Source organism: Capricornis sumatraensis, chromosome 6, assembly GCF_032405125.1.
Source record: "Capricornis sumatraensis isolate serow.1 chromosome 6, serow.2, whole genome shotgun sequence".
NCBI lineage: Eukaryota > Metazoa > Chordata > Mammalia > Artiodactyla > Bovidae > Capricornis > Capricornis sumatraensis.
In genome coordinates, this window is record NC_091074.1 from 61,454,495 (window position 1) to 61,473,878 (window position 19,384).

General features: G+C 35.1%; 1 protein-coding gene across 4 annotated transcripts in view; it reads left to right on the forward strand.

Annotated features, from left to right (window-relative positions):
- The window catches only part of VPS13A (vacuolar protein sorting 13 homolog A), a 271,791-nt gene that overhangs the window by 229,435 nt on the left and 22,972 nt on the right, over positions 1-19,384 (forward strand). For 2 of the 4 annotated variants that reach the window (XM_068974525.1, XM_068974527.1), the window contains 8 exons: positions 296-441; positions 1,762-1,843; positions 3,443-3,556; positions 4,649-4,724; positions 4,810-4,973; positions 5,283-5,328; positions 5,430-5,553; positions 13,546-13,660. In XM_068974525.1, coding sequence (XP_068830626.1) covers positions 296-441; positions 1,762-1,843; positions 3,443-3,556; positions 4,649-4,724; positions 4,810-4,973; positions 5,283-5,328; positions 5,430-5,553; positions 13,546-13,660 — 867 coding nt within the window. Of the gene's footprint in view, positions 1-295; positions 442-1,761; positions 1,844-3,442; positions 3,557-4,648; positions 4,725-4,809; positions 4,974-5,282; positions 5,329-5,429; positions 5,554-13,545; positions 13,661-13,846; positions 13,952-16,134; positions 16,207-19,384 lie in introns of those variants that run through there. The other 2 variants (XM_068974528.1, XM_068974529.1) reach the window with 2 other exon arrangements.

Genomic DNA, 19,384 nt, shown 5'->3' on the forward strand with positions numbered 1-19,384 from the left:
ACTTCAACTTCTAGATTGTTACTGTTATTAAAAATTTATAAAGATTAATATTTTCCTAGGTTTACCAAAGAATTGGATTGAGCTAAATAACATACATTACATTGTTGGATTTAAAATTTTTAAAGGTGCTATTTAGATTTTAAAATCCTTTAACATTCCACTTATTAATTATAATAAAATTAATATCTAGATTATTTGAAATCTTATGTATGGTATAGTAAATTTAGAATAAGATTGCATTTTAAGAGTTATTATGAAGAAAGTGCTTTAAATATTTATCTCTTTATCTCTTTAGTTGCATTTAAGTGTTTCACTGAGTTCAGGCGGTGAAGAAGCGAAAGATTCAGAACAGCATGAAGGACTGATGGCAATTCATTCTTTAAATCTTTTGCTGAAGAGTATTGGTGCCACTCTCACAGATGTACAAGATGTAGTTTTTAAGTATGTTTATAATTCAAATCTATATATTGACAAAAAGTCCATTTTTATATTTACTTGAAAATTTTGTAAGTAAAAAAGTATGTAAATTACATTGCAGATCATAGGCTAAATATAATTTAATATATTGCCTTAACTATTAAATAGCAGAGTAATTATTAAATAATTTCCTCAATTCAGAGGGACAGAGACTTCCCTGGTGGTCCAGTGGTTAAAACTCCAAGCTCCTACTGTAGACGGAGAGGGTTTGAATCCTGGTCCAGAGAGTCCATACGCCACATGGCAGGGTCAAAAAAAGAAAGAGGCCGTGCAAGTTTGTGTGTTATATAATGCCTTTTTTACTTAAGCAAGGATCCCTAAGAAGATGTATATACTCAAAGATGTGATGTGTAGTGCTTTTAAAGATGTTACTTTAAGTCCTATGGTATCAAGACTCTTTAAAGCATATATAACTAGGAGAAAATGAATACTATGATAGCAGAAATGAAGGAATCTGTTTAAAGGGTACAGTCAAGAATTTATACTTTAATGAGTCATAATGTAAGCTATTGGAGTATCTGATCAGAGACTCAGAGTCTGATTGGAGTCTATAGATGAGAATGACCTTTGCAGATAGCACCTAGAACTGTTATTAAGAATAGTAGTAAGAATCAGTGAGTCCAAAGAGGTAACTGTAAATCTAGATAAAAGTTAGGAAATAGTCAAAAAAACATAGGTTTGCAGACACGAAAAACTGGATGAGATTTCTAATCTTGCTGCTGTCCTATCCTTAGAATGGAGGAAAGGAAGTGTTAGTCACTCAGTTATGTCCGACTCTTTGTGACTCCATGGACTGTAGCCTTAGCATAAAACTTCCCAACTAGTGGATCCAGGTATATGCTGTGAACAGGTTATAAATAAAATGATGGTGAGGGCTCCCATGTGGCTCAGTGATAAAGAATCCCTCTGCCTAGGGAGGAGATGTGGGTTTGATCTCTGGGTTGGGAAGATCCTCTGGAGGAGGAAATGGCAACCTGCTAGTATTCTTGCCAGAAAATTCCCATGGACAGAGGAGTCTGGTGGGCCATAGTCCATGGAGTTGCAAGGAGTCGGACATGACAGAGCACACACACACAAACTTGGGGTGATTCTTCAGCTGTTAGCTAATCAGGGAAAACCTGCAGCAATTGAATCTTGGCCATTCTTGAGCAACTTCTGTTTATCTCAGTGAATCAAGCTTTTTCTGTGTAGGCCACAGTAGGACAGAATTGAGAAATGAAGTATATGTTCATGAGTGAGACCCATACGCATTTTTATGTGTTTTTTGTTGTGTTTTCTTTTTAGGCTAGCATTTTTTGAACTCAATTATCAGTTCCATACAACAGCTGAACTACAGTCTGAAGTAATAAGACACTATTCAAAGCAGGTTTGTCTGAGATTATTTACAGAGGGACAGACTGATATAAAATAGTGAAACTACATATGTAATATATAATTTAGATTTGGCAAGTAAATGAATAGCCATTTTCAAAATTTTAGAACTTGGTTTTTCTCCTCAGGGTTGTGGAAAGAAACTAAGCCCAACTACCATTTCAGATTTTACCTTTACTTTTAGTCTTTGACAGAAATCTTCCTGGATCAGTGTGAACTAGATATAAATCTTTAAATAATAATCAACTGAGTAACTCACTTCACTTACTTAAAAAAATAGGTCAAGGGGAACTCTTTATCAGTAAGTAACTGAACACAGGATATTTTTAATGTAATTAAGTTGTTTAGTCAAGCTAGATATTTATTGGATTTTTCTATATCTCTAAGGAGTCCTATATTTTATGGTATAACTGACAGAGCACTAGGATAACTGTTGTATGGTGGACAGATCACTGAGCATGACTTAAGAAATCTGGGTTTACATTATGGAGAACAGTGTGGAGATGCCTTAAAAAACTGGAAATAGAACTGCCATATGTCTCAGTAATCCCACTGCTGGGCATATACACCAAGAGAACCAGAACTGAACCCCAGTGTTCGTTGCAGCACTGTTTACAATAGCTAGGATATGGAAGCAACTTAGATGTCCATTGGCAGATGAATGGATAAGAAAGTTGTGGTACATATACACAATGGAATATTACTCAGCTATAAAAATGAACACATTAGAGTCAGTTCTAATGGGGTGGATGAAACTGGCACCTATTATACAGAGTGAAGTAAGTCAGAAAGAAAAACACCAATATAGTATATAATATAACTATAATTATATAACTATATAATTATATACTATATAATTAATGCATATATATAGAATTTAGAAAGATGGTAAGCATGACCCTTATGCAAGACAGCAAAAGAGACACAGATGTAAAGAATAGACTTTTGGACTCTGTGGGAGAAGGCAAGGGTGGGATGATTTGAGAAAATAGCATTGAAACGTGTATATTGCCATATGTGAAACAGATGACCAGTCCAAGTTTGATGCATGAAATAGCATTCAAAGCCAGTGCACTGGGACAGCCCAGAGGGATGGGATGAGGAGGGAGGAGGGTTTGGGACGGGGGACAGATGTACACCTGTGGCTGATTCATGTCAGTGTATGGCAAAAACCGCTACAGTACTGTAAAGTAATTAGCCTCCAATTAAAATAAATAAGTTTTTTTTTAAAAAAGAAAGAAATCTAGGTTTGGATCTCAGTTTTACTGTTTATATGACTCAGCATCATTTGACCTGTGTGCTTCTATAGTCTATAAAATGGTGGCAGTAATAACAACAGTCACACATAGTTGTAAAAGTGAAAGTATTTTGAATATTCTAAAACTCTATGTAAATAGAGTCATATTATTTCTAATATTCTAATACCAAATTGCTTTTTTAAACTAAGACTAGTGATGAATAGGTGATATGGGATAGTTTGAAATTGCTGGTGAGAATGTTAGCCTGAAAAAAAACTAGATATGTGTACTAAATGTAAGGAAAAAAATATTAACTCAATTATCTGATTTGACTGATGTTTATATTTCATTTTTAGGCCATTAAACAGATGTATGTACTCATTCTTGGACTTGATGTTTTGGGAAATCCCTTTGGCTTGATAAGAGAATTTTCTGAAGGTGTAGAAGCATTTTTTTATGAACCTTACCAGGTAACATAGTTAATCTTGTACAATATATCACAATAATCCTTTCGAATAAATAATTCATTCCTTTAGCAGATATAAGTTGCTATGTAAAACAGATGATCAGCAAGGTCCTACTGTATATATCACAGGGAAGTTTATTCAATATCCTGTAAAAAACCATAATGGGAAGAGTATGAAGAAGTATACACACACACACACACACACACACACACACAAGTATATATAACTGAATCACTTTAGTGTATACTGGTAACCAACACATTGTAAACGAACTATACTTCCGTGCATCCCAATTGTTAACTTGAATTGTAGGTGCAAATAGATTTTTGAAAACAAAAAAAGGACATAATTTTGAAACCATGGTAAGAGGTTTTACAAAATCTTGGAAGAAATGTTTACCTTTTCCTTCAAAACTTAAGACTTTACTAAGAAATACCAAATTTTAAGTGATCTGTTGGAATATTAAAAGTGGATAAAGTTTACACTATAGTAGAATCAAGATTCCCATGGACATGCAGTCTTGCTTTGCACAGTGGTGTGTGACAGTAAAAATGACCATGTCAGCTGACAGTGTGTGAAGCAATCTTGATATTCAGTGGCAGAAATTATGATTGGTCTATGTCCCTTAAAAATTCCTGTCAAAACATTAAAAACTCTCCCACTTTGACTTTTAAACATAGAGGATAATGAAAAATAAAATACATTTGATATATATTTTGTACAGTGTAATCTAAAACATTAGAAATACTAAGAATTAAAGTGTTTTTATTTCTTTTTCTGAAAATTTTTCAAGAGTCGTTTGTGATTACCTTCTCATATATAGCTTATAATCCATGTAAGCATCTTTTGTATACTTTGGTGAATAATCATACTCCTTTCTAAGTTTCGATCAACTTCCAGCACTTTATCCTTTGTACTTCGAAAGTCATGAAATATCTGAGCGTTCTGTTAATGTGAAGTTTTCTTCTGATGTCAGTTTCTCTAGGACATCTTTATTCTTTCTGTCACAACTACCTTCACTGTATATTTTTAAAAATTTTTACCTTTAAAAGTAACAGTAACTTTATGCATTGTTATTATATTTTGACCCTTTAGGGAGCCATCCAGGGTCCTGAAGAGTTTGTGGAAGGAATGGCACTGGGACTGAAAGCACTAGTTGGTGGAGCTGTTGGTAAGAAAGAATGCCCACCAAGGATCATTATGCTAGAAAGTAAGGATATGTTTGGTTTTTACTAAAGGTGTTATAATTTTGCCAGGTGGACTAGCTGGTGCTGCCTCCAAAATCACCAGTGCTATGGCTAAAGGGGTGGCAGCCATGACTATGGATGAAGACTACCAACAGAAGAGAAGAGAAGCCATGAACAAGCAACCAGCTGGTCTTAGAGAAGGCATCACTCGTGGAGGAAAAGGCTTAGTTTCTGTAAGAAATTTCCCATAGTTGTAAACATTTGAGGAATATCTTTTAAAGCCACATTCTATGAGAAAGGAAATAGAAAACTTGCATTCACTCAAATATTATTTGGATGTTAGAGGAGCAGTGGGGTTGTCATATATAAAAAAATATGTCAGCAGCCTTTAAAATACTCTGTTTAAATAAAATATGTAGGAAATACATTAATTCTTGTGGTATCTAGAAAGCAGCATTCTGTATTTCTTTTGTAAGCCAGACTTGGTTCTTCAAAGTATCACATCAAATTATTGTAAATTTTCATTTGTGCTTTTCCTCTAGGGTTTTGTAAGTGGCATAACAGGAATTGTTACAAAACCAATCAAAGGTGAGTATAATAATTCTTTCGGGTGATATATATATTTCATGAATTGATTCCTTTTTTATTCTTAATCCAGTTGTCAAAAACTCTGTCTTTTTTCTTTCCAGGAGCTCAGAAAGAAGGAGCAACTGGTTTCTTTAAAGGTGTTGGGAAAGGTTTAGTTGGAGCAGTGACAAGGCCAACTGGAGGCATCATAGACATGGCTAGCAGTACATTTCAGGGAATAAAAAGGTAAATTCTCCTGATGTAAAATGCTTCACCCAAGAGAAATGAGGTAAATCTGTTTGACCCAGGGCACTTAGCTATGAACCCAATAATAACAGCAAGTTACATATGATCTTCCTAATTGCTTTTGATACTTTTTGCATTGCATCATTTCATCTTCAGTTCTGCTTTATTCATCATTCATTCCCAGAAGCCTTGGGAGGAAATGTTTGGCAAATTCAGCTTTTTACTTTGATTGAAATACTTTACAATAATGTAATTCTATACATTAGTTATAAAATTAGCAAATGTAATACTCTAATTCCTTTTTTGAGAAGTAAAGAATGACTTTTTATATTCCTCGTTCAAACTCAGCTTGCATTCATACCTTCCTTTACGATTTCATTTGCTGTGAACTATTACATCTTTTCTGTTTCTCGTCACTTCTGCAAATAATTTTAAAACATGTTCTTTTTTCCTCCAAATTATATTTATTATAAGACTAAAATTTAGTAGTTACATTATTGCTGCCTCTATTCTAGAAGTTTGTAACATATAAAACAATTAATTAAATTCATGCTAATGAATTTAACTTAGAAACCAAACTTACAAAGTTGGTGGGTGAATATCTCCCTGATCTTTTTCTTTTGTATTATCTTTCACTTCCTGTTCTATAGGAATAATCATTGTCATTAAATGAGCTGCTCCTTTTAAGTCGCTATTTCATACTATTCCCATGATGCAGTGTTTACTGTTTTAGTTTAAAGTTAAGATTAGAAAAAAGCCTCAGTTTCTTCTGCCTGCAACGTTGGTTTCACAACTGTAATTATTGAATCATAGTCATCAGATTAACTCAAAAGTCAGTAAAAATAAGGAATTATACATGGTAATCGGAGAAGAAAAAGAAATAAAAGGAATCCAAATTGGAAAAGAAGTAAGACTGTCACTGTTTGCAGATGACATAATACTATACATGGAAAATCCTAAAGATGCTACCAGAAAACTGCTGGAGCTCATCAATGAATTCAGTAATATTGCAGGCTATAAAATTAATACACAGATCTCTTGCATTCATATACACTGACAACAAAAAATCAGAAAGAGAAATCAAGGAAAAGTCCCATTTACCATTACATCAAAAACAATAAAATATCCAATAAAATATCTAGGAATAAATCTACCTAAGGAAACAAAAGACCTGTATTTTGAAAACTATAAGACACTGATGAAAGAAATCAAAGACCAGAAAAGAGATGGAAAGATAAACCAAGTTCTTGGATTGGAAAATAAATATTGTCAAAATAACTATACTGCTGAAGGCAATCTTCAGATTCAGTGAAATCCCTATGAAATTAATGCATTTTTCACAGAATTAGACTAGAAAAAATTTACAATTTGTGTGGGAGCACAGTTCAGTTCAGTCGCTCAGTCGTGTCCGACTCTTTGCAACCCCATGAATGGCAGCACACCAGGCCTCCCTGTCCATCACCAACTCCCGGAGTTCACTCAGACTCATGTCCATCGAGTCAGTGATGCCATCCAGCCATCTCATCCTCTGTCGTCCCCTTCTTCTCCTGCTCTCAATCCCTCCCAGCATCAAAGTATTCTCCAATGAGTCAACTCTTCGCATGAGGTGGCCAAAGTACTGGAGTTTCAGCTTTAGCATCATTCCTTCCAAAGAAATCCCAGGGCTCATCTCCTTTAAGATGGACTGGTTGGATCTCCTTGCAGTCCAAGGGACTCTCTCAAGAGTCTTCTCCAACACCACAGTTTAAAAGCATCAATTCTTCAGCGCTCAGCCTTCTTCACAGTCCAACTCTCACATCCATACATGACCACAGGAAAAACCATAGCCTTGACTAGACAGACCTTAGTCAACAAAGTAATGTCTCTGCTTTTGAATATACTATCTAGGTTGGTCATAACTTTTCTTCCAAGGAGTAAGCGTCTTTTAATTTCATGGCTGCAGTCACCATCTGCAATGATTTTGGAGCCCCACAAAATAAAGTCTGACACTGTTTCCACTGTTTCCCCATCTATTTCCCATGAAGTGATGGGACCGGATGCCATGATCTTCATTTTCTGAATGTTGAGCTTTAAGCCAACTTTTTCACTCTCCTCTTTCACTTTCATCAAGAGGCTTTTTAGTTCCTCTTCACTTTCTGCCATAAGGGTGGTGTCATCTGCATATCTGAGGTTATTGGTATTTCTCCTGGCAATCTTGATTCCAGCTTGTGTTTCTTCCAGTCCAGCGTTTCTCATGATGTACTCTGCATGTAAGTTAAATAAGCAGGTTGACAATATACAGCCTTGATGTACTCCTTTTCTGATTTGGAACCAGTCTGTTGTTCCATGTCCAGTTCTAACTGTTGCTTCCTGACCTGCATACAGATTTCTCAAGAGGCAGGTTAGGTGGTCTGGTATTCCCATTTTCCAGTTGATTGTGATCCACACAGTCAAAGGCTTTGGCATAGTCAATAAAGCAGAAATAGATGTTTTTCTGGAACTCTCTTGCTTTTTCCATGATCCAGCGGATGTTGGCAATTTGATCTCTGGTTCCTCTGCCTTTTCTAAAACCAGCTTGAACATCAGGAAGTTCACGGTTCACATATTGCTGAAGCTTGGCTTGGAGAATTTTGAGCATTACTTTACTAGCATGTGAGATGAGTGCAATTGTGCGGTAGTTTGAGCATTCTTTGGCATTGCCTTTCTTTGGAATTGGAATGAAAACTGACCTTTTCCAGTCCTGTGGCCACTGCTGAGTTTTCGAAATTTGCTGGCATCTTGAGTGCAGCACTTTCACAGCAGCATCTTTCAGGATTTAAAATAGCTCTACTGGAATTCCATCACCTCCACTAGCTTTGTTTGTAGTGATGCTTTCTAAGGCCCACTTGACTTCACATTCCAGGATGTCTGGCTCTAGATGAGTGATCACACCATTGTGATTATCCGGGTTGTGAAGATCTTTTTTGTACAGTTTTTCTGATAGCCGAAGCAATCCTGAACAAGAAAAACAACTGGAGGAATTGGGATCCCTGACTTCAGACTATACTACAAAGCTACAGTAATCATAACAGAATAGGACTGGAACAAAAACAGAGATACAGATCAACAGAACAGGGTAAAAAGTCCCTAGATAAACCCATGCACTTATGGTCACCCTATCTCTGATAAAGGAAGCAAGAATATACAATGGAAAAAAGTCTTCTCCATGAGTGGTTCCAGAAAAACTGAACAGCTGCATGTAAATGAATACAATTAGGACACTTCTAACATGCTGCTGCTGCTAAGTCGTGTCAGTCGTGTCCGACTCTGTGCAACCCCATAGATGGCAGCCCACCAGGCTCCCCCGTCCCTGGGATTCTCCAGGCAAGAACAAAGTGGGTTGCCATTTCTTTCTCCAATACATGAAAGTGAAAAGTGAAAGTGAAGTCACTCAGTCGTGTCTGACCCTCAGCGACCCCATGGACTGCAGCCTTCCAGGCTCCTCCATCCATGGGATTTTCCAGGCAAGAGTACTGGAGTGGGGTGCCATTGCCTTCTCTGTCCTAACATCATACATAAAAATAAACTCAGAATGTGTTAAATACCTAAATGTAAGACCAGATACTGTACTATAGGAAAAGGAGTACGTCAAGGCTGTATATTGTCACCCTGCTTATTTAACTTATATGCAGTTTATAAACTTACAAATTTAACTTATTTAACTTTACATCATGAGAAACACTGGGCTGAATGAAACACAAGCTGGAATTAAGATTGCCGTGAGAAATCTCAATAACCTCAGATATGTAGATGACACCACCCTATGGCAGAAAGTGAGAAAGAACTAAACAGCCTCGTGATGAAAGTGGAAGAGGAGAGTGGAAAAGTTGGCTTAAAGCTCAACATTCAGAAAACTAAGACCATGGCATCTGGTCCCATCACTTCATGGGAAATAGATGGGGAAACAGTGGCAGACTTTATTTTTTGGGGCTCCAAAATCACTGCAGATGGTGACTGCAGCCATGAAATTAAAAGATGCTTACTCCTTGCAAGGAAAGTTATGACCAACCTAGACAGCATATTGAAAAGCAGAGATATTACTTTGCCAAAAAAGGTCCATCTAGTCAAGGCTATTGTTTTTCTAGTAGTCATGTATGGATGTGAGATTTAGACTCTAAAGCAAGCTGAGCACTGAAGAATTGATGCTTTTGAACTGTGGTGGTGGAGAAGACTCTTGATTGTCCCTTGGACTGCAAGGAGATCCATCCAGTTCATTCTAAAGGAGATCAGTCCTGGGTGTTCATTGGAAGGACTGATGTTGAAGCTGAAACTCCAATACTTCAGTTACCTGATGTAAAAAGCTGACTCATTTGAAAAGACCCTGATGCTGGGAAAGATCTGAAGGCGGAAGGAGGAGACACAACAGGATGAGATGGTTGGATGGCATCCCCAATTCAATGGACATGAGTTTGAGTAAACTCCGGGAGTTGGTGATGGACAGAAAGGCCTGGCGTGCTGCAGTCCATGGGGTCGCAGAGTCAGACATGACTGAGCAACTGAACTGAACTAAACTGGAGACCAGATACTATAAAACTTTTAGAGAAAAACACAGGCAGAATACTCTAACATAATTCGCAGCAAGATCTTTTTTGATCCACCTCCTAGAGTAATGAAAATAAAAATAAAAACAAAAGTAAACAAATGGGACCTAATTAAACTTAAAAGCTTTTCCAGACCACCTGACCTGTCTCCTGAGAAATCTGTTGCGGGTCAAGAAGCAACACTTAGAATTGGATATGGAACAACAGACTGGTTCCAAATTGGGAAAGGAGTATGTCAAGGCTATATATTGTCATCCTGCTTATTTGAAGCCTAGCTTGGAGAATTTTGAACATTGCTTTGCTCACTTGTGAAATGAATTCAGTTGTGCAGAAGTTTGAACATTCTTTGGCATTGACTTTCTTTAGGATGGAAAAGACCCTCATGCTGGGAAGGATTGGAAGCAGGAGGAGAAGGGGGCGACAGAGGATGAGATGGCTGGATGGCATCACCAACTCGATGGACATGAGTTTGAGTAAACTCCGGGAGTTGGTGATGGACAGGGAGGCCTGGCTTGCTGCCATTCATGGGGTCGCAAAGAGTTGGACACAACTGAACTGACTGAACTGAACTTCTTTGGAATGAAAACTGACAGTGGATTCTCCAAAATATACAGACAACTCATGCAGATCAATAGCAAAGAAACAAACAACCCAATCAAAAAATGTGTGAAAGACCTAAACAGACATTTCTCAAAAGAAGACATAGTGATGGCTAAAAAAGCACATGGAAAGATGTCCGGTGTCACTGATTATTAATGCTAGAAAATGCAGATCAGAACTACAGCCAGTCAGAATGGCCATCATCAATAAAATCTACAGACAATAAATGCTGGAGAGGGTGTGGAGAAAAGCGAACCTTCCTACAATTTGGTGACAATGTAATTAGTACAACCACTATGGAGAACAATATGGGAGTTCCTTAAAAAACTAAAAATAGAGCTAGCCTATGATACAGCTGTCCCACTCAAGGGCATTTATATCTGGAGAAAACCATAATTCCAGAAGATACATGCCCCCCAAGTGTTCACTGAAGCACTGTTTACAATAGCCAGGATATGGAAGCAACCTAAATGTCCATCAACAGATGAATGAATAAAGAAGATGTGGTACAGATATACAATGGAATATGATTAGCCATAGAAAAGAAAAAAATAATGCCATTTGCAGTGATATGGATGAAGCTAGAGATTGTCAGAATGAATGAAGTAAGTCAAAGACAAATATATGATATTGCATACATGTGGAATCTACAAAAATGGTACAAATGAACTTATCTACAAAGCATAAATAGTTACAAATGTAGAAAACAAACTGGTTACCAGGGGTTAGGGAATGTGAAAATGAAAGTCGCTCAGTCGTGTCCAACTCTTGGCAACCCCATGCACTATATACAGTCCATGGAATTCTCCAGGCCAGAATACTGGAGTGGGTAGCCGTTCCCTTCTCCAGGGGAGCTTCCCAACCCAGTGATTGAATCCAGGTCTCCTGCATTGCAGGCAAATTCTTCACCAGCTGAACCACCAGGGAAGCCCATAAATACTGGAATGGGTAGCCTATCCCTTTTCCAGAGGATCTTCCCAACCCATAAATTGAACCGGGGTCTCCTGCTTTGCAGGCGGTTTCTTTACCATCTGAGATACCAAGGAAGCCAAGGGGTAGGGAAGGGAGGGATAAATTGGGAGATTGGCTTTGACATATACACACTTTTATATGTAAAATAGATAATAGTAAGGACCTACTATATAGCACAGGGAACTCTACTCAGTACTCTGTAATGGCCTATATGGGGAAAGAATCTAAAAAAGAATGGATATATGTGTATGTGTAACTGATTCATTTTGCTGTACACCTGAAACTAACACACCTGTGTAAATGAACTATATTCTAATAGAAATTAATTCTAAATAAAATGTCCTTCTTTGTGTCTAACAGGAATTTTTTAAGTCTAATTGTTTCTGATTTAGTAGAGCCATCTCAGCTCTCTTTTGGTAATTATTTACATTGTATATGTTTTTCCATCCTTTTACTTTCAATTTATCTGTGTCTTTGACTCTAAAATGAGCCTCTTATGGGCAGCATATAATTGGATCACATTTTTTATCCATTCTGCCAATTTTTGCTTTTACCTGGAGAATTGATCCATATGTATATGTTTATACTATGGATACATTCAGTTCAGTTCAGTCGCTCAGCTGTGTCCGACTCTTTGCAACCCCATGAATCACAGCACGCCAGGCCTCCCTGTCCGTCACCAACTCCCAGAGTTCACTCAAACTCATGTCCATAGAGTTGGTGATGCCATCCAGCCATCTCATCCTCTGTCGTCCCCTTCTCTTCCTGCCCCCAATCCCTCCCAGCATCAGGGTTTTTTCCAATGAGTCAACTCTTCGCATGAGGTGGCCAAAGTATTGAAGTTTCAGCTTCAGCATCAGTCCTTCCAATGAACACCCAGGACTGATCTCCTTTAGGATGGACTGGATGGATCTCCTTGCAGTCCAAGGGACTCTCAAGAGTCTTCTCCGACACCACAGTTCAAAGGCATCAATTCTTCGGCACTCAGCTTTCTTCACAGTCCAACTCTCACATCCATACATGACCACTGGATATATTATATGCTCTTAATATTTATTGAATGGGTGAATATTTGTTGAGTGCATGAATAATCAAATAAGTGAGTCAATCTCACGTATGTCCATGCAGTCAAAAATGTTAACATATTACCAAATTCAGCAATGTGTATATGTGTTTCAAACAGTACATATCAAGGCTCAGGAATGTGAAGGTATTTGAACATTGGAAAATCATGTAATGTGACTTAAAACATGAATAGATTGAAGGAGATAAATCATAGAATTACAGCAATGACCGGGGGGAAATTCCCTATTTAAATCCATTGCTCATTCAAGATTTCAGTAACAATGACCAAAAAAAAACTGTTAGGAAACTAAAAGTAGAAATTAACTTACTTGGCTTCACAAGAAGTGCCTTAAAAAAAAAAGTTGCTGATATCTATACTTCATGAAGAACTCTTTGAAGCTTTCTTTTTAAAGGTTAGGAACAAGAGAAGGGTGCCTGAGTGCCATCTTTAGCATTGTGTTGGAGGAGCTAATAATGCAATATAGTAGGAAATAGGAAAAGCAAAAGAAATTAAAAGTCTTAAATCAGAAGAGAAAAAGCAGTACTCATATGCTGACTCTCTGATTCTCATCTACAAAGAAAATCCAAGAGAATCTATACAAAAACTTCTTTACAGTTCTACATTTTTCTAGAAAACTTACACTATTTGTGTCAGAAGACAGATTTTAAAATGGAGAAGTGAGGTAATGGTCTCATTTAGTCCAAAAGATCTTTTTTAGTATTAATAGTTGCATTTTAAAGTATACTAGGAGTTTTTGAGTAATTTTTGAAGTCAAGTTATACATTTTCCCTCTAGAGCGACAGAGACTTCATCAGAAGTGGAGAGTCTGCGACCCCCTAGGTTCTTTAATGAAGATGGAGTTATCAGACCTTACAGGTTGAGGGATGGTACTGGAAATCAAATGTTACAGGTGGGTGAAGAAATAACTTATTAAAATTAATTTAGTCATCAGTTTTTTTTTTTAGGTAGCTGTATATTGCTTTAAATATGTATTTGGATATTTGGGCTTTTATAGTTCTGCTTAATTTCATTTAAAGTTTCTTACATTTACTTAGGTTTTAAATGTGCTATGAGATCTTTTTTTTCTTTTTTACAGGCATCAAAAAGTTTGATATGAAAACAGTTAATGCATGACTTTGCAAGTGAAAGCCAACAATAGATTTTAGTCTTAAAATTTACAAACTACATACAACTGTTTCAGTATTTTGAATGCAAAGAAAAGCTTTTATATTGGTAACATTTTGTATAGAATTTTTAGCAGATCTGATCTTTCTATAGAATATTCTTAGTTCTGTACTGGATTTGCTAGATTTGTTGAAAGCCATTGTGCCTTACATTCCTTCTTAATTGATGGTGCTTATTTACCCAGTTAGACAGTTTCTGTTTAGGGTACTTCCTTCAAACCACTAATATTCCAGATATAATCCTCCTGTCCAGTTAGACAATATAACGAAAAAAATCATGACTACTGCTATTGTGAATTCTTGGGTTCTCCTTTTCTTTTGAAGTTGCTTAAATGGCCATGACTCTTCCTCCTGCTCTGTGTTTGTATGGTCTATTTAAAACCCTGTGAAATTAATAAGCAATTCACATGAAAACCAGCATCTTTTAGTAAAGAAAGTTAGCTTTTGGAGCAATAGTGAGTTTGAAGGTGAAGTATTTTATCTGTTTATATAGCTTTTACTTTGTAAATTTGACTTTTTAAAATCTGGATTATGCTGTAGATATTCACAAGAGGATATACCAATATAAAGTCGTTTCTGTGGTTTAGATGTGTAATGCTAAATTAAATGATTTATTTTAAAACAAGGAGTCATTCTGTTGTACAGAGTTGAAAATATTCATAGTAATAATAAATTGTGGGGAGATAACGGTCTTTCCTCTATAGCCTTGATATTTTAAATATTGTTACGTTTAAAGTGATCAGGGTAAAGATTTCAAATTTTAATATTTTACCCACTACATGCCCAGTATATAATTTTGCATTAAACATACTTCCATAAACTCTAAGCATTGTGTTAATATATGACATTTAGTTATGTGGTTTTACATTGTGTTTACATTGTGTTAAAATGTTTTTAAAGCATCAAAATAATTGCATGTTGGGATAAAACTGGCAATCTACTGAGAGATCGTGTTCTAAATAGCATGTTGACAGACTCTTAATGATAGTATATCATTCCTTGGAAATGCTGTAGAAATCCCCCATTGTTATACAATTGAAATATACATACCTACTCAGTACCTGCCTTCCCTTATTAGAACATAATTAACATATTATTAATTCATTTTATTATAATGAATAGTTAATATTCAGTGAAGAGAATTTAGAGTGGTGAAGAGAGTTTAGACATACATCCTCATTATCAGAGAACAGATGAAAAGGAAGCCATGAGATACCAAAAGTTTCTCATGTTTGATTTCTTGATTTCAGTAACAAGTGAATTTGTCCTACACTTTTTTCCATTGATTGTTTTTGAAAGCCTTAAACTTTGGGATTTAAGGCCATGACTATTGACTGTATTTTTAAACATCCCTATTATTTTCATAGGGGCAGTCTTAGTATTAATTGCTGAAAGAGCTGTTTAAATGACTAAAAATTCACGATCCTTGTCAGCCACTACTTATTTTTCAGCAAGTGCAGTAAGCACTGTATTAGTCTGAATACCTATAGGAATTCACCAGATGTCTTGTGTGAATGTTTGGGTTTGGCATTATTCCCTCACAGGTGTAAGAAGTGGGTTGTTGCTTTAGCGGTAACAGTAATTTTTTGAATTAAAACTTTACTGTTAGCAAATACTAATATACATAAATACCAGTACTGTTGTAAAGAAGTAGGTGACACATAGTCAGTATTTCAAATCTCATCTACCTCAATTTAACCTAAGTGATTTAACAATAATGCCCTTAGAAAGTATTTAGTACTTTCAGATGTTTGTCCTTTTATTTTCTATCTTTCTAAAAAGGGTGTTCTGTGTTTACTAAATTATATGTGCCTATGTTTGGTAACTAAATATGAGATACACTCTGATTGTATACCTTTCTGTCTAGAAGGTGATACATTATTACAGTATTTCCTAGTAGTCTGTTAAAGTTGCCTACTAGAGAAAGAAAATAATTCTAACACAGTCATGGAATAATTTACTAATATCACCAAGTTATTTTATACATTAAATGTGCCAACCAGTGGAGTTTACTTAAGTCGATTAGATTATGAAATACAATATCCATAATTACTACCCCACTTAGACTTCAGCTCTAAGTGGGGTAATAATTATGGATATTATTGACTTCTTGAACATTTCATAATTGTACATGTTTTCCAAGCAGTTTGCCATACTTAACTAACCTTTGTGCTTCTTTTTTTCTTTACCATGCTTACAGAAAATTCAGGTCTACAGGGAGTGGATTATTACTCACAGTAGAAGTAGTGATGATGATGATGACAATGATTAGATTCTGAAATGTTAAAATCTATATGTTCTTTGTAATTTTATTTGGGATGTTTCATTAACATGTTTTATATGATTACTACCATAATGCCTATATGTCCATTTTTAGAGAGATAAAAGTACTTTTTCCTTTTAAAATGTTCTTTTGTTTTCAAAAACAAGAATTACTGCATTAAGCACAAAAAAATGTATTTTAGAGCCAAAGTAGGGCATGCCGTATGTTACAGCATTTGCTTGTATGTATTTTATAGCTTTGCAATAACAGTTTGTCTTTAAGATTTAAAATTAGACAATTTTTTAAAATGTTCATTAGTTTCATTTTAAATTATCTGCTTATTTGTTAGCAAAATGCTGTTTTTAATGTTCTCTGTAGATTTTATGGGCTGTATTATAATGTCATTGAGTTTTGAAAAAAAGAAAAATAGTAGCCAGTCAATAATTTATACTTATTCAGCATTTCAGAAGTATTTTGTCAAATTTCTTTTAATAGTAATAAACTTCTGTAACTTGAAGCGATACAAATTTGTTGTTCTATTCCAAAATCTAATAGGTTTAACTACTATTATAAGAAACATTCATGATTTGTTTTAAAGGTTATACAGTGAAATAATTTATAGTCTGAGAGTGAAAAATATGTTCTTTGGTTCTCCTTATAATTTCATTTTATTATGTATAGTTTTTGTGAAACAGTGAAAAAAGTTGGTTTTACAGTCATTTTAACTTACATATCCATGTGCTATATCCTTATTGTAAAATGTTATGAATTAATTCAGGACATTAGAAGAATGTTTATAGTAAGCATAGATATATGTATTTCTTTTGGGTAATATTGGAAAACTGTCATAATCTATGTTTCTGAAAGATCTATAAGGAAATCTGTTTTATGTTTTGTGTGCCAAAGGCTTTCTTTCAACCTAGATGAAAATTTTTGTTCTATCTTTCTGTTATACCAGATGTACTTAAAAAGTACATATTTTTAATGTACTCTCATTGTAGATGTCTAGAAAGTAGCAATTATTATAATGCTTCCTAGTTTTTAATACTCATTAAATAACTGAGTACTTAATGTACATCAGTTAATGACTGTTAACAGTATGATGTAAAATCCCTTATGACTGCTCTGCATTTGGATCAACAGAGGAACATTTACCTTATGTTAAGCATTTTGCTTATAATAAACATATCAGATTGTAGTAGATAATTGCCATAATTGTTCACCTTTTGGTTTGTTCAGCCAATAATTAATTGAGTCTCTTCTGATTCTTAGGTTTATCAAGATTTTATCTCTATAAATTATTATTCCCTATTTCTTAGAAAATGACTATTTCAGATTTTTGATACTGAGGTTACCAAAAAAAGAAGCTGAACATTTAGCTCTTGAAATTCTACCTGCCTAGCATTGATTCAAGAAATCAAGGTTATGTATGCTAGGACTGAGAAATACATGACTGTCAAAGAATTTACTTACTGTTTTCCTCAAAATATTATATTCTTATCTTTTAGAATAAGTAAATAAATTAAAACACTGAAACCATTAAAGTAGTCACTACTGGAATCAGAGACAGTTTGTATTTGTCAGCATCCACTGCTTTCTTACCCTTGGTCAAAATCAAAGCCTGCTGCTTCTCCTGGAAGCTGAAACAGTCTGTTGTTACGTATAGTATGTGCCTGAGGAAGGAAGGGTCTGGTTATTTCTTCATTGACTTCTTAGATCGCAGCTTTGCTAAGCATGAGGCCTTTCTAAAGGGGAAAATGCTAAACTGCTTATTTGCAAGACATTTACAACTGAGTTTCCTTTGATTGGTCTGTGACACTTAATTCTGTGGTACAGATTTCATAAAGGTCCATAAGAATTTATCTGGAAACAGTTCTGGATATTTCAGCAGTGCCTTACCATATTAATGAAAACTGGAGGTAGAATTACATTTACTTAAGATTTCCAGAATAGTAAAGAGATTTAAAATAATATTTTAAATTAACTTGAACACTTTGTTCATGTGGCCTTAGGGACTCATCCTTAAGGATTTAGCCCTTGGAAGTGACATATATTCTTTTAACAGTATAATTGCCCTTGTTCTTTCTGTTTTCTTGCCCCAGTGAAATACTCTTTTCAAACTTCTCTGCTGACCGGTATTAGTTATTTTTCTAGTTCTAAAAATATATTTATTGTTACTTTTATTTGAGAAAAACTCAAGACAGGATTGCTATATGGTTTCTTGATAGAGATATAGGACTTTGACAAAAATATCTTGTTATTCCTCATTAAATATATAGAAAATGAGTTCAATTTTGGAATTTTAAATAAAATGAACAATTATTTTGTTGATTAGTGGCTTTATAATTAATTAGAACTTTAAAACTGAGAGTTTCCATCTAATAAAGTCTAGTGAGAAAGTGAGTTTGAAAGACTGACTATGTAATACCATACCTTTCCATATCCTTTAACTTTATTTATATTCTAAATTTCTGTGCAGTCATTGCTTATGTATATAAAAGGAGATGGAGGGTTCTTCTGTCTTCTTCCTGAAGGGAATAATCATTTATTCTCTATTTCCTTTGTGTCTACTTTACATTTGAATAGCATAGTAAAAACTGACAGGAAGAAAAAATTATAAAAATCCTGAATTCGTGAATACCTGTTACCATGGATAAATAATCTGCTTATAAAAACCTGTAAATGAAATTATTTAGTGTTCACATTGGTATAGATATAACAAATGAAGTCCAGAATAATATTACTGACTTGGAATATTCCTTATTAAAAAGGAAGTTGAAATTTTCAGTTTGCTTCTATTTTTAAAATGATCAGAATTTTATAAATTTTACCTTCTGAAATTGTTAAAAACACATATATCATTGTGCAGTGTTGAGTGTTGACTTTCAGGTCACATTATGAAAATTTACAGATGGAGCCATGTTAGATCTGTGACTAGGACATCAAAGTTCAACATGAAATATGAGCTGCTGTATTTTATGTCCCAAAGTCATGTACACTATCAAATGATGACTGCTGTAATAGCTGCTGTAGTAGTTTGTCTGATTTAAATCCTATGGTAAAATTTTGTTATACTCTCCTGTAGTGATGGAGGAGGACCAGAAACAACCATCCCAACTGTTTTTGATTACTTTTCTACTGTACCTTCAAGCCTCAGCTTTTTGTTTCCTTGCATATTAATAGTTTA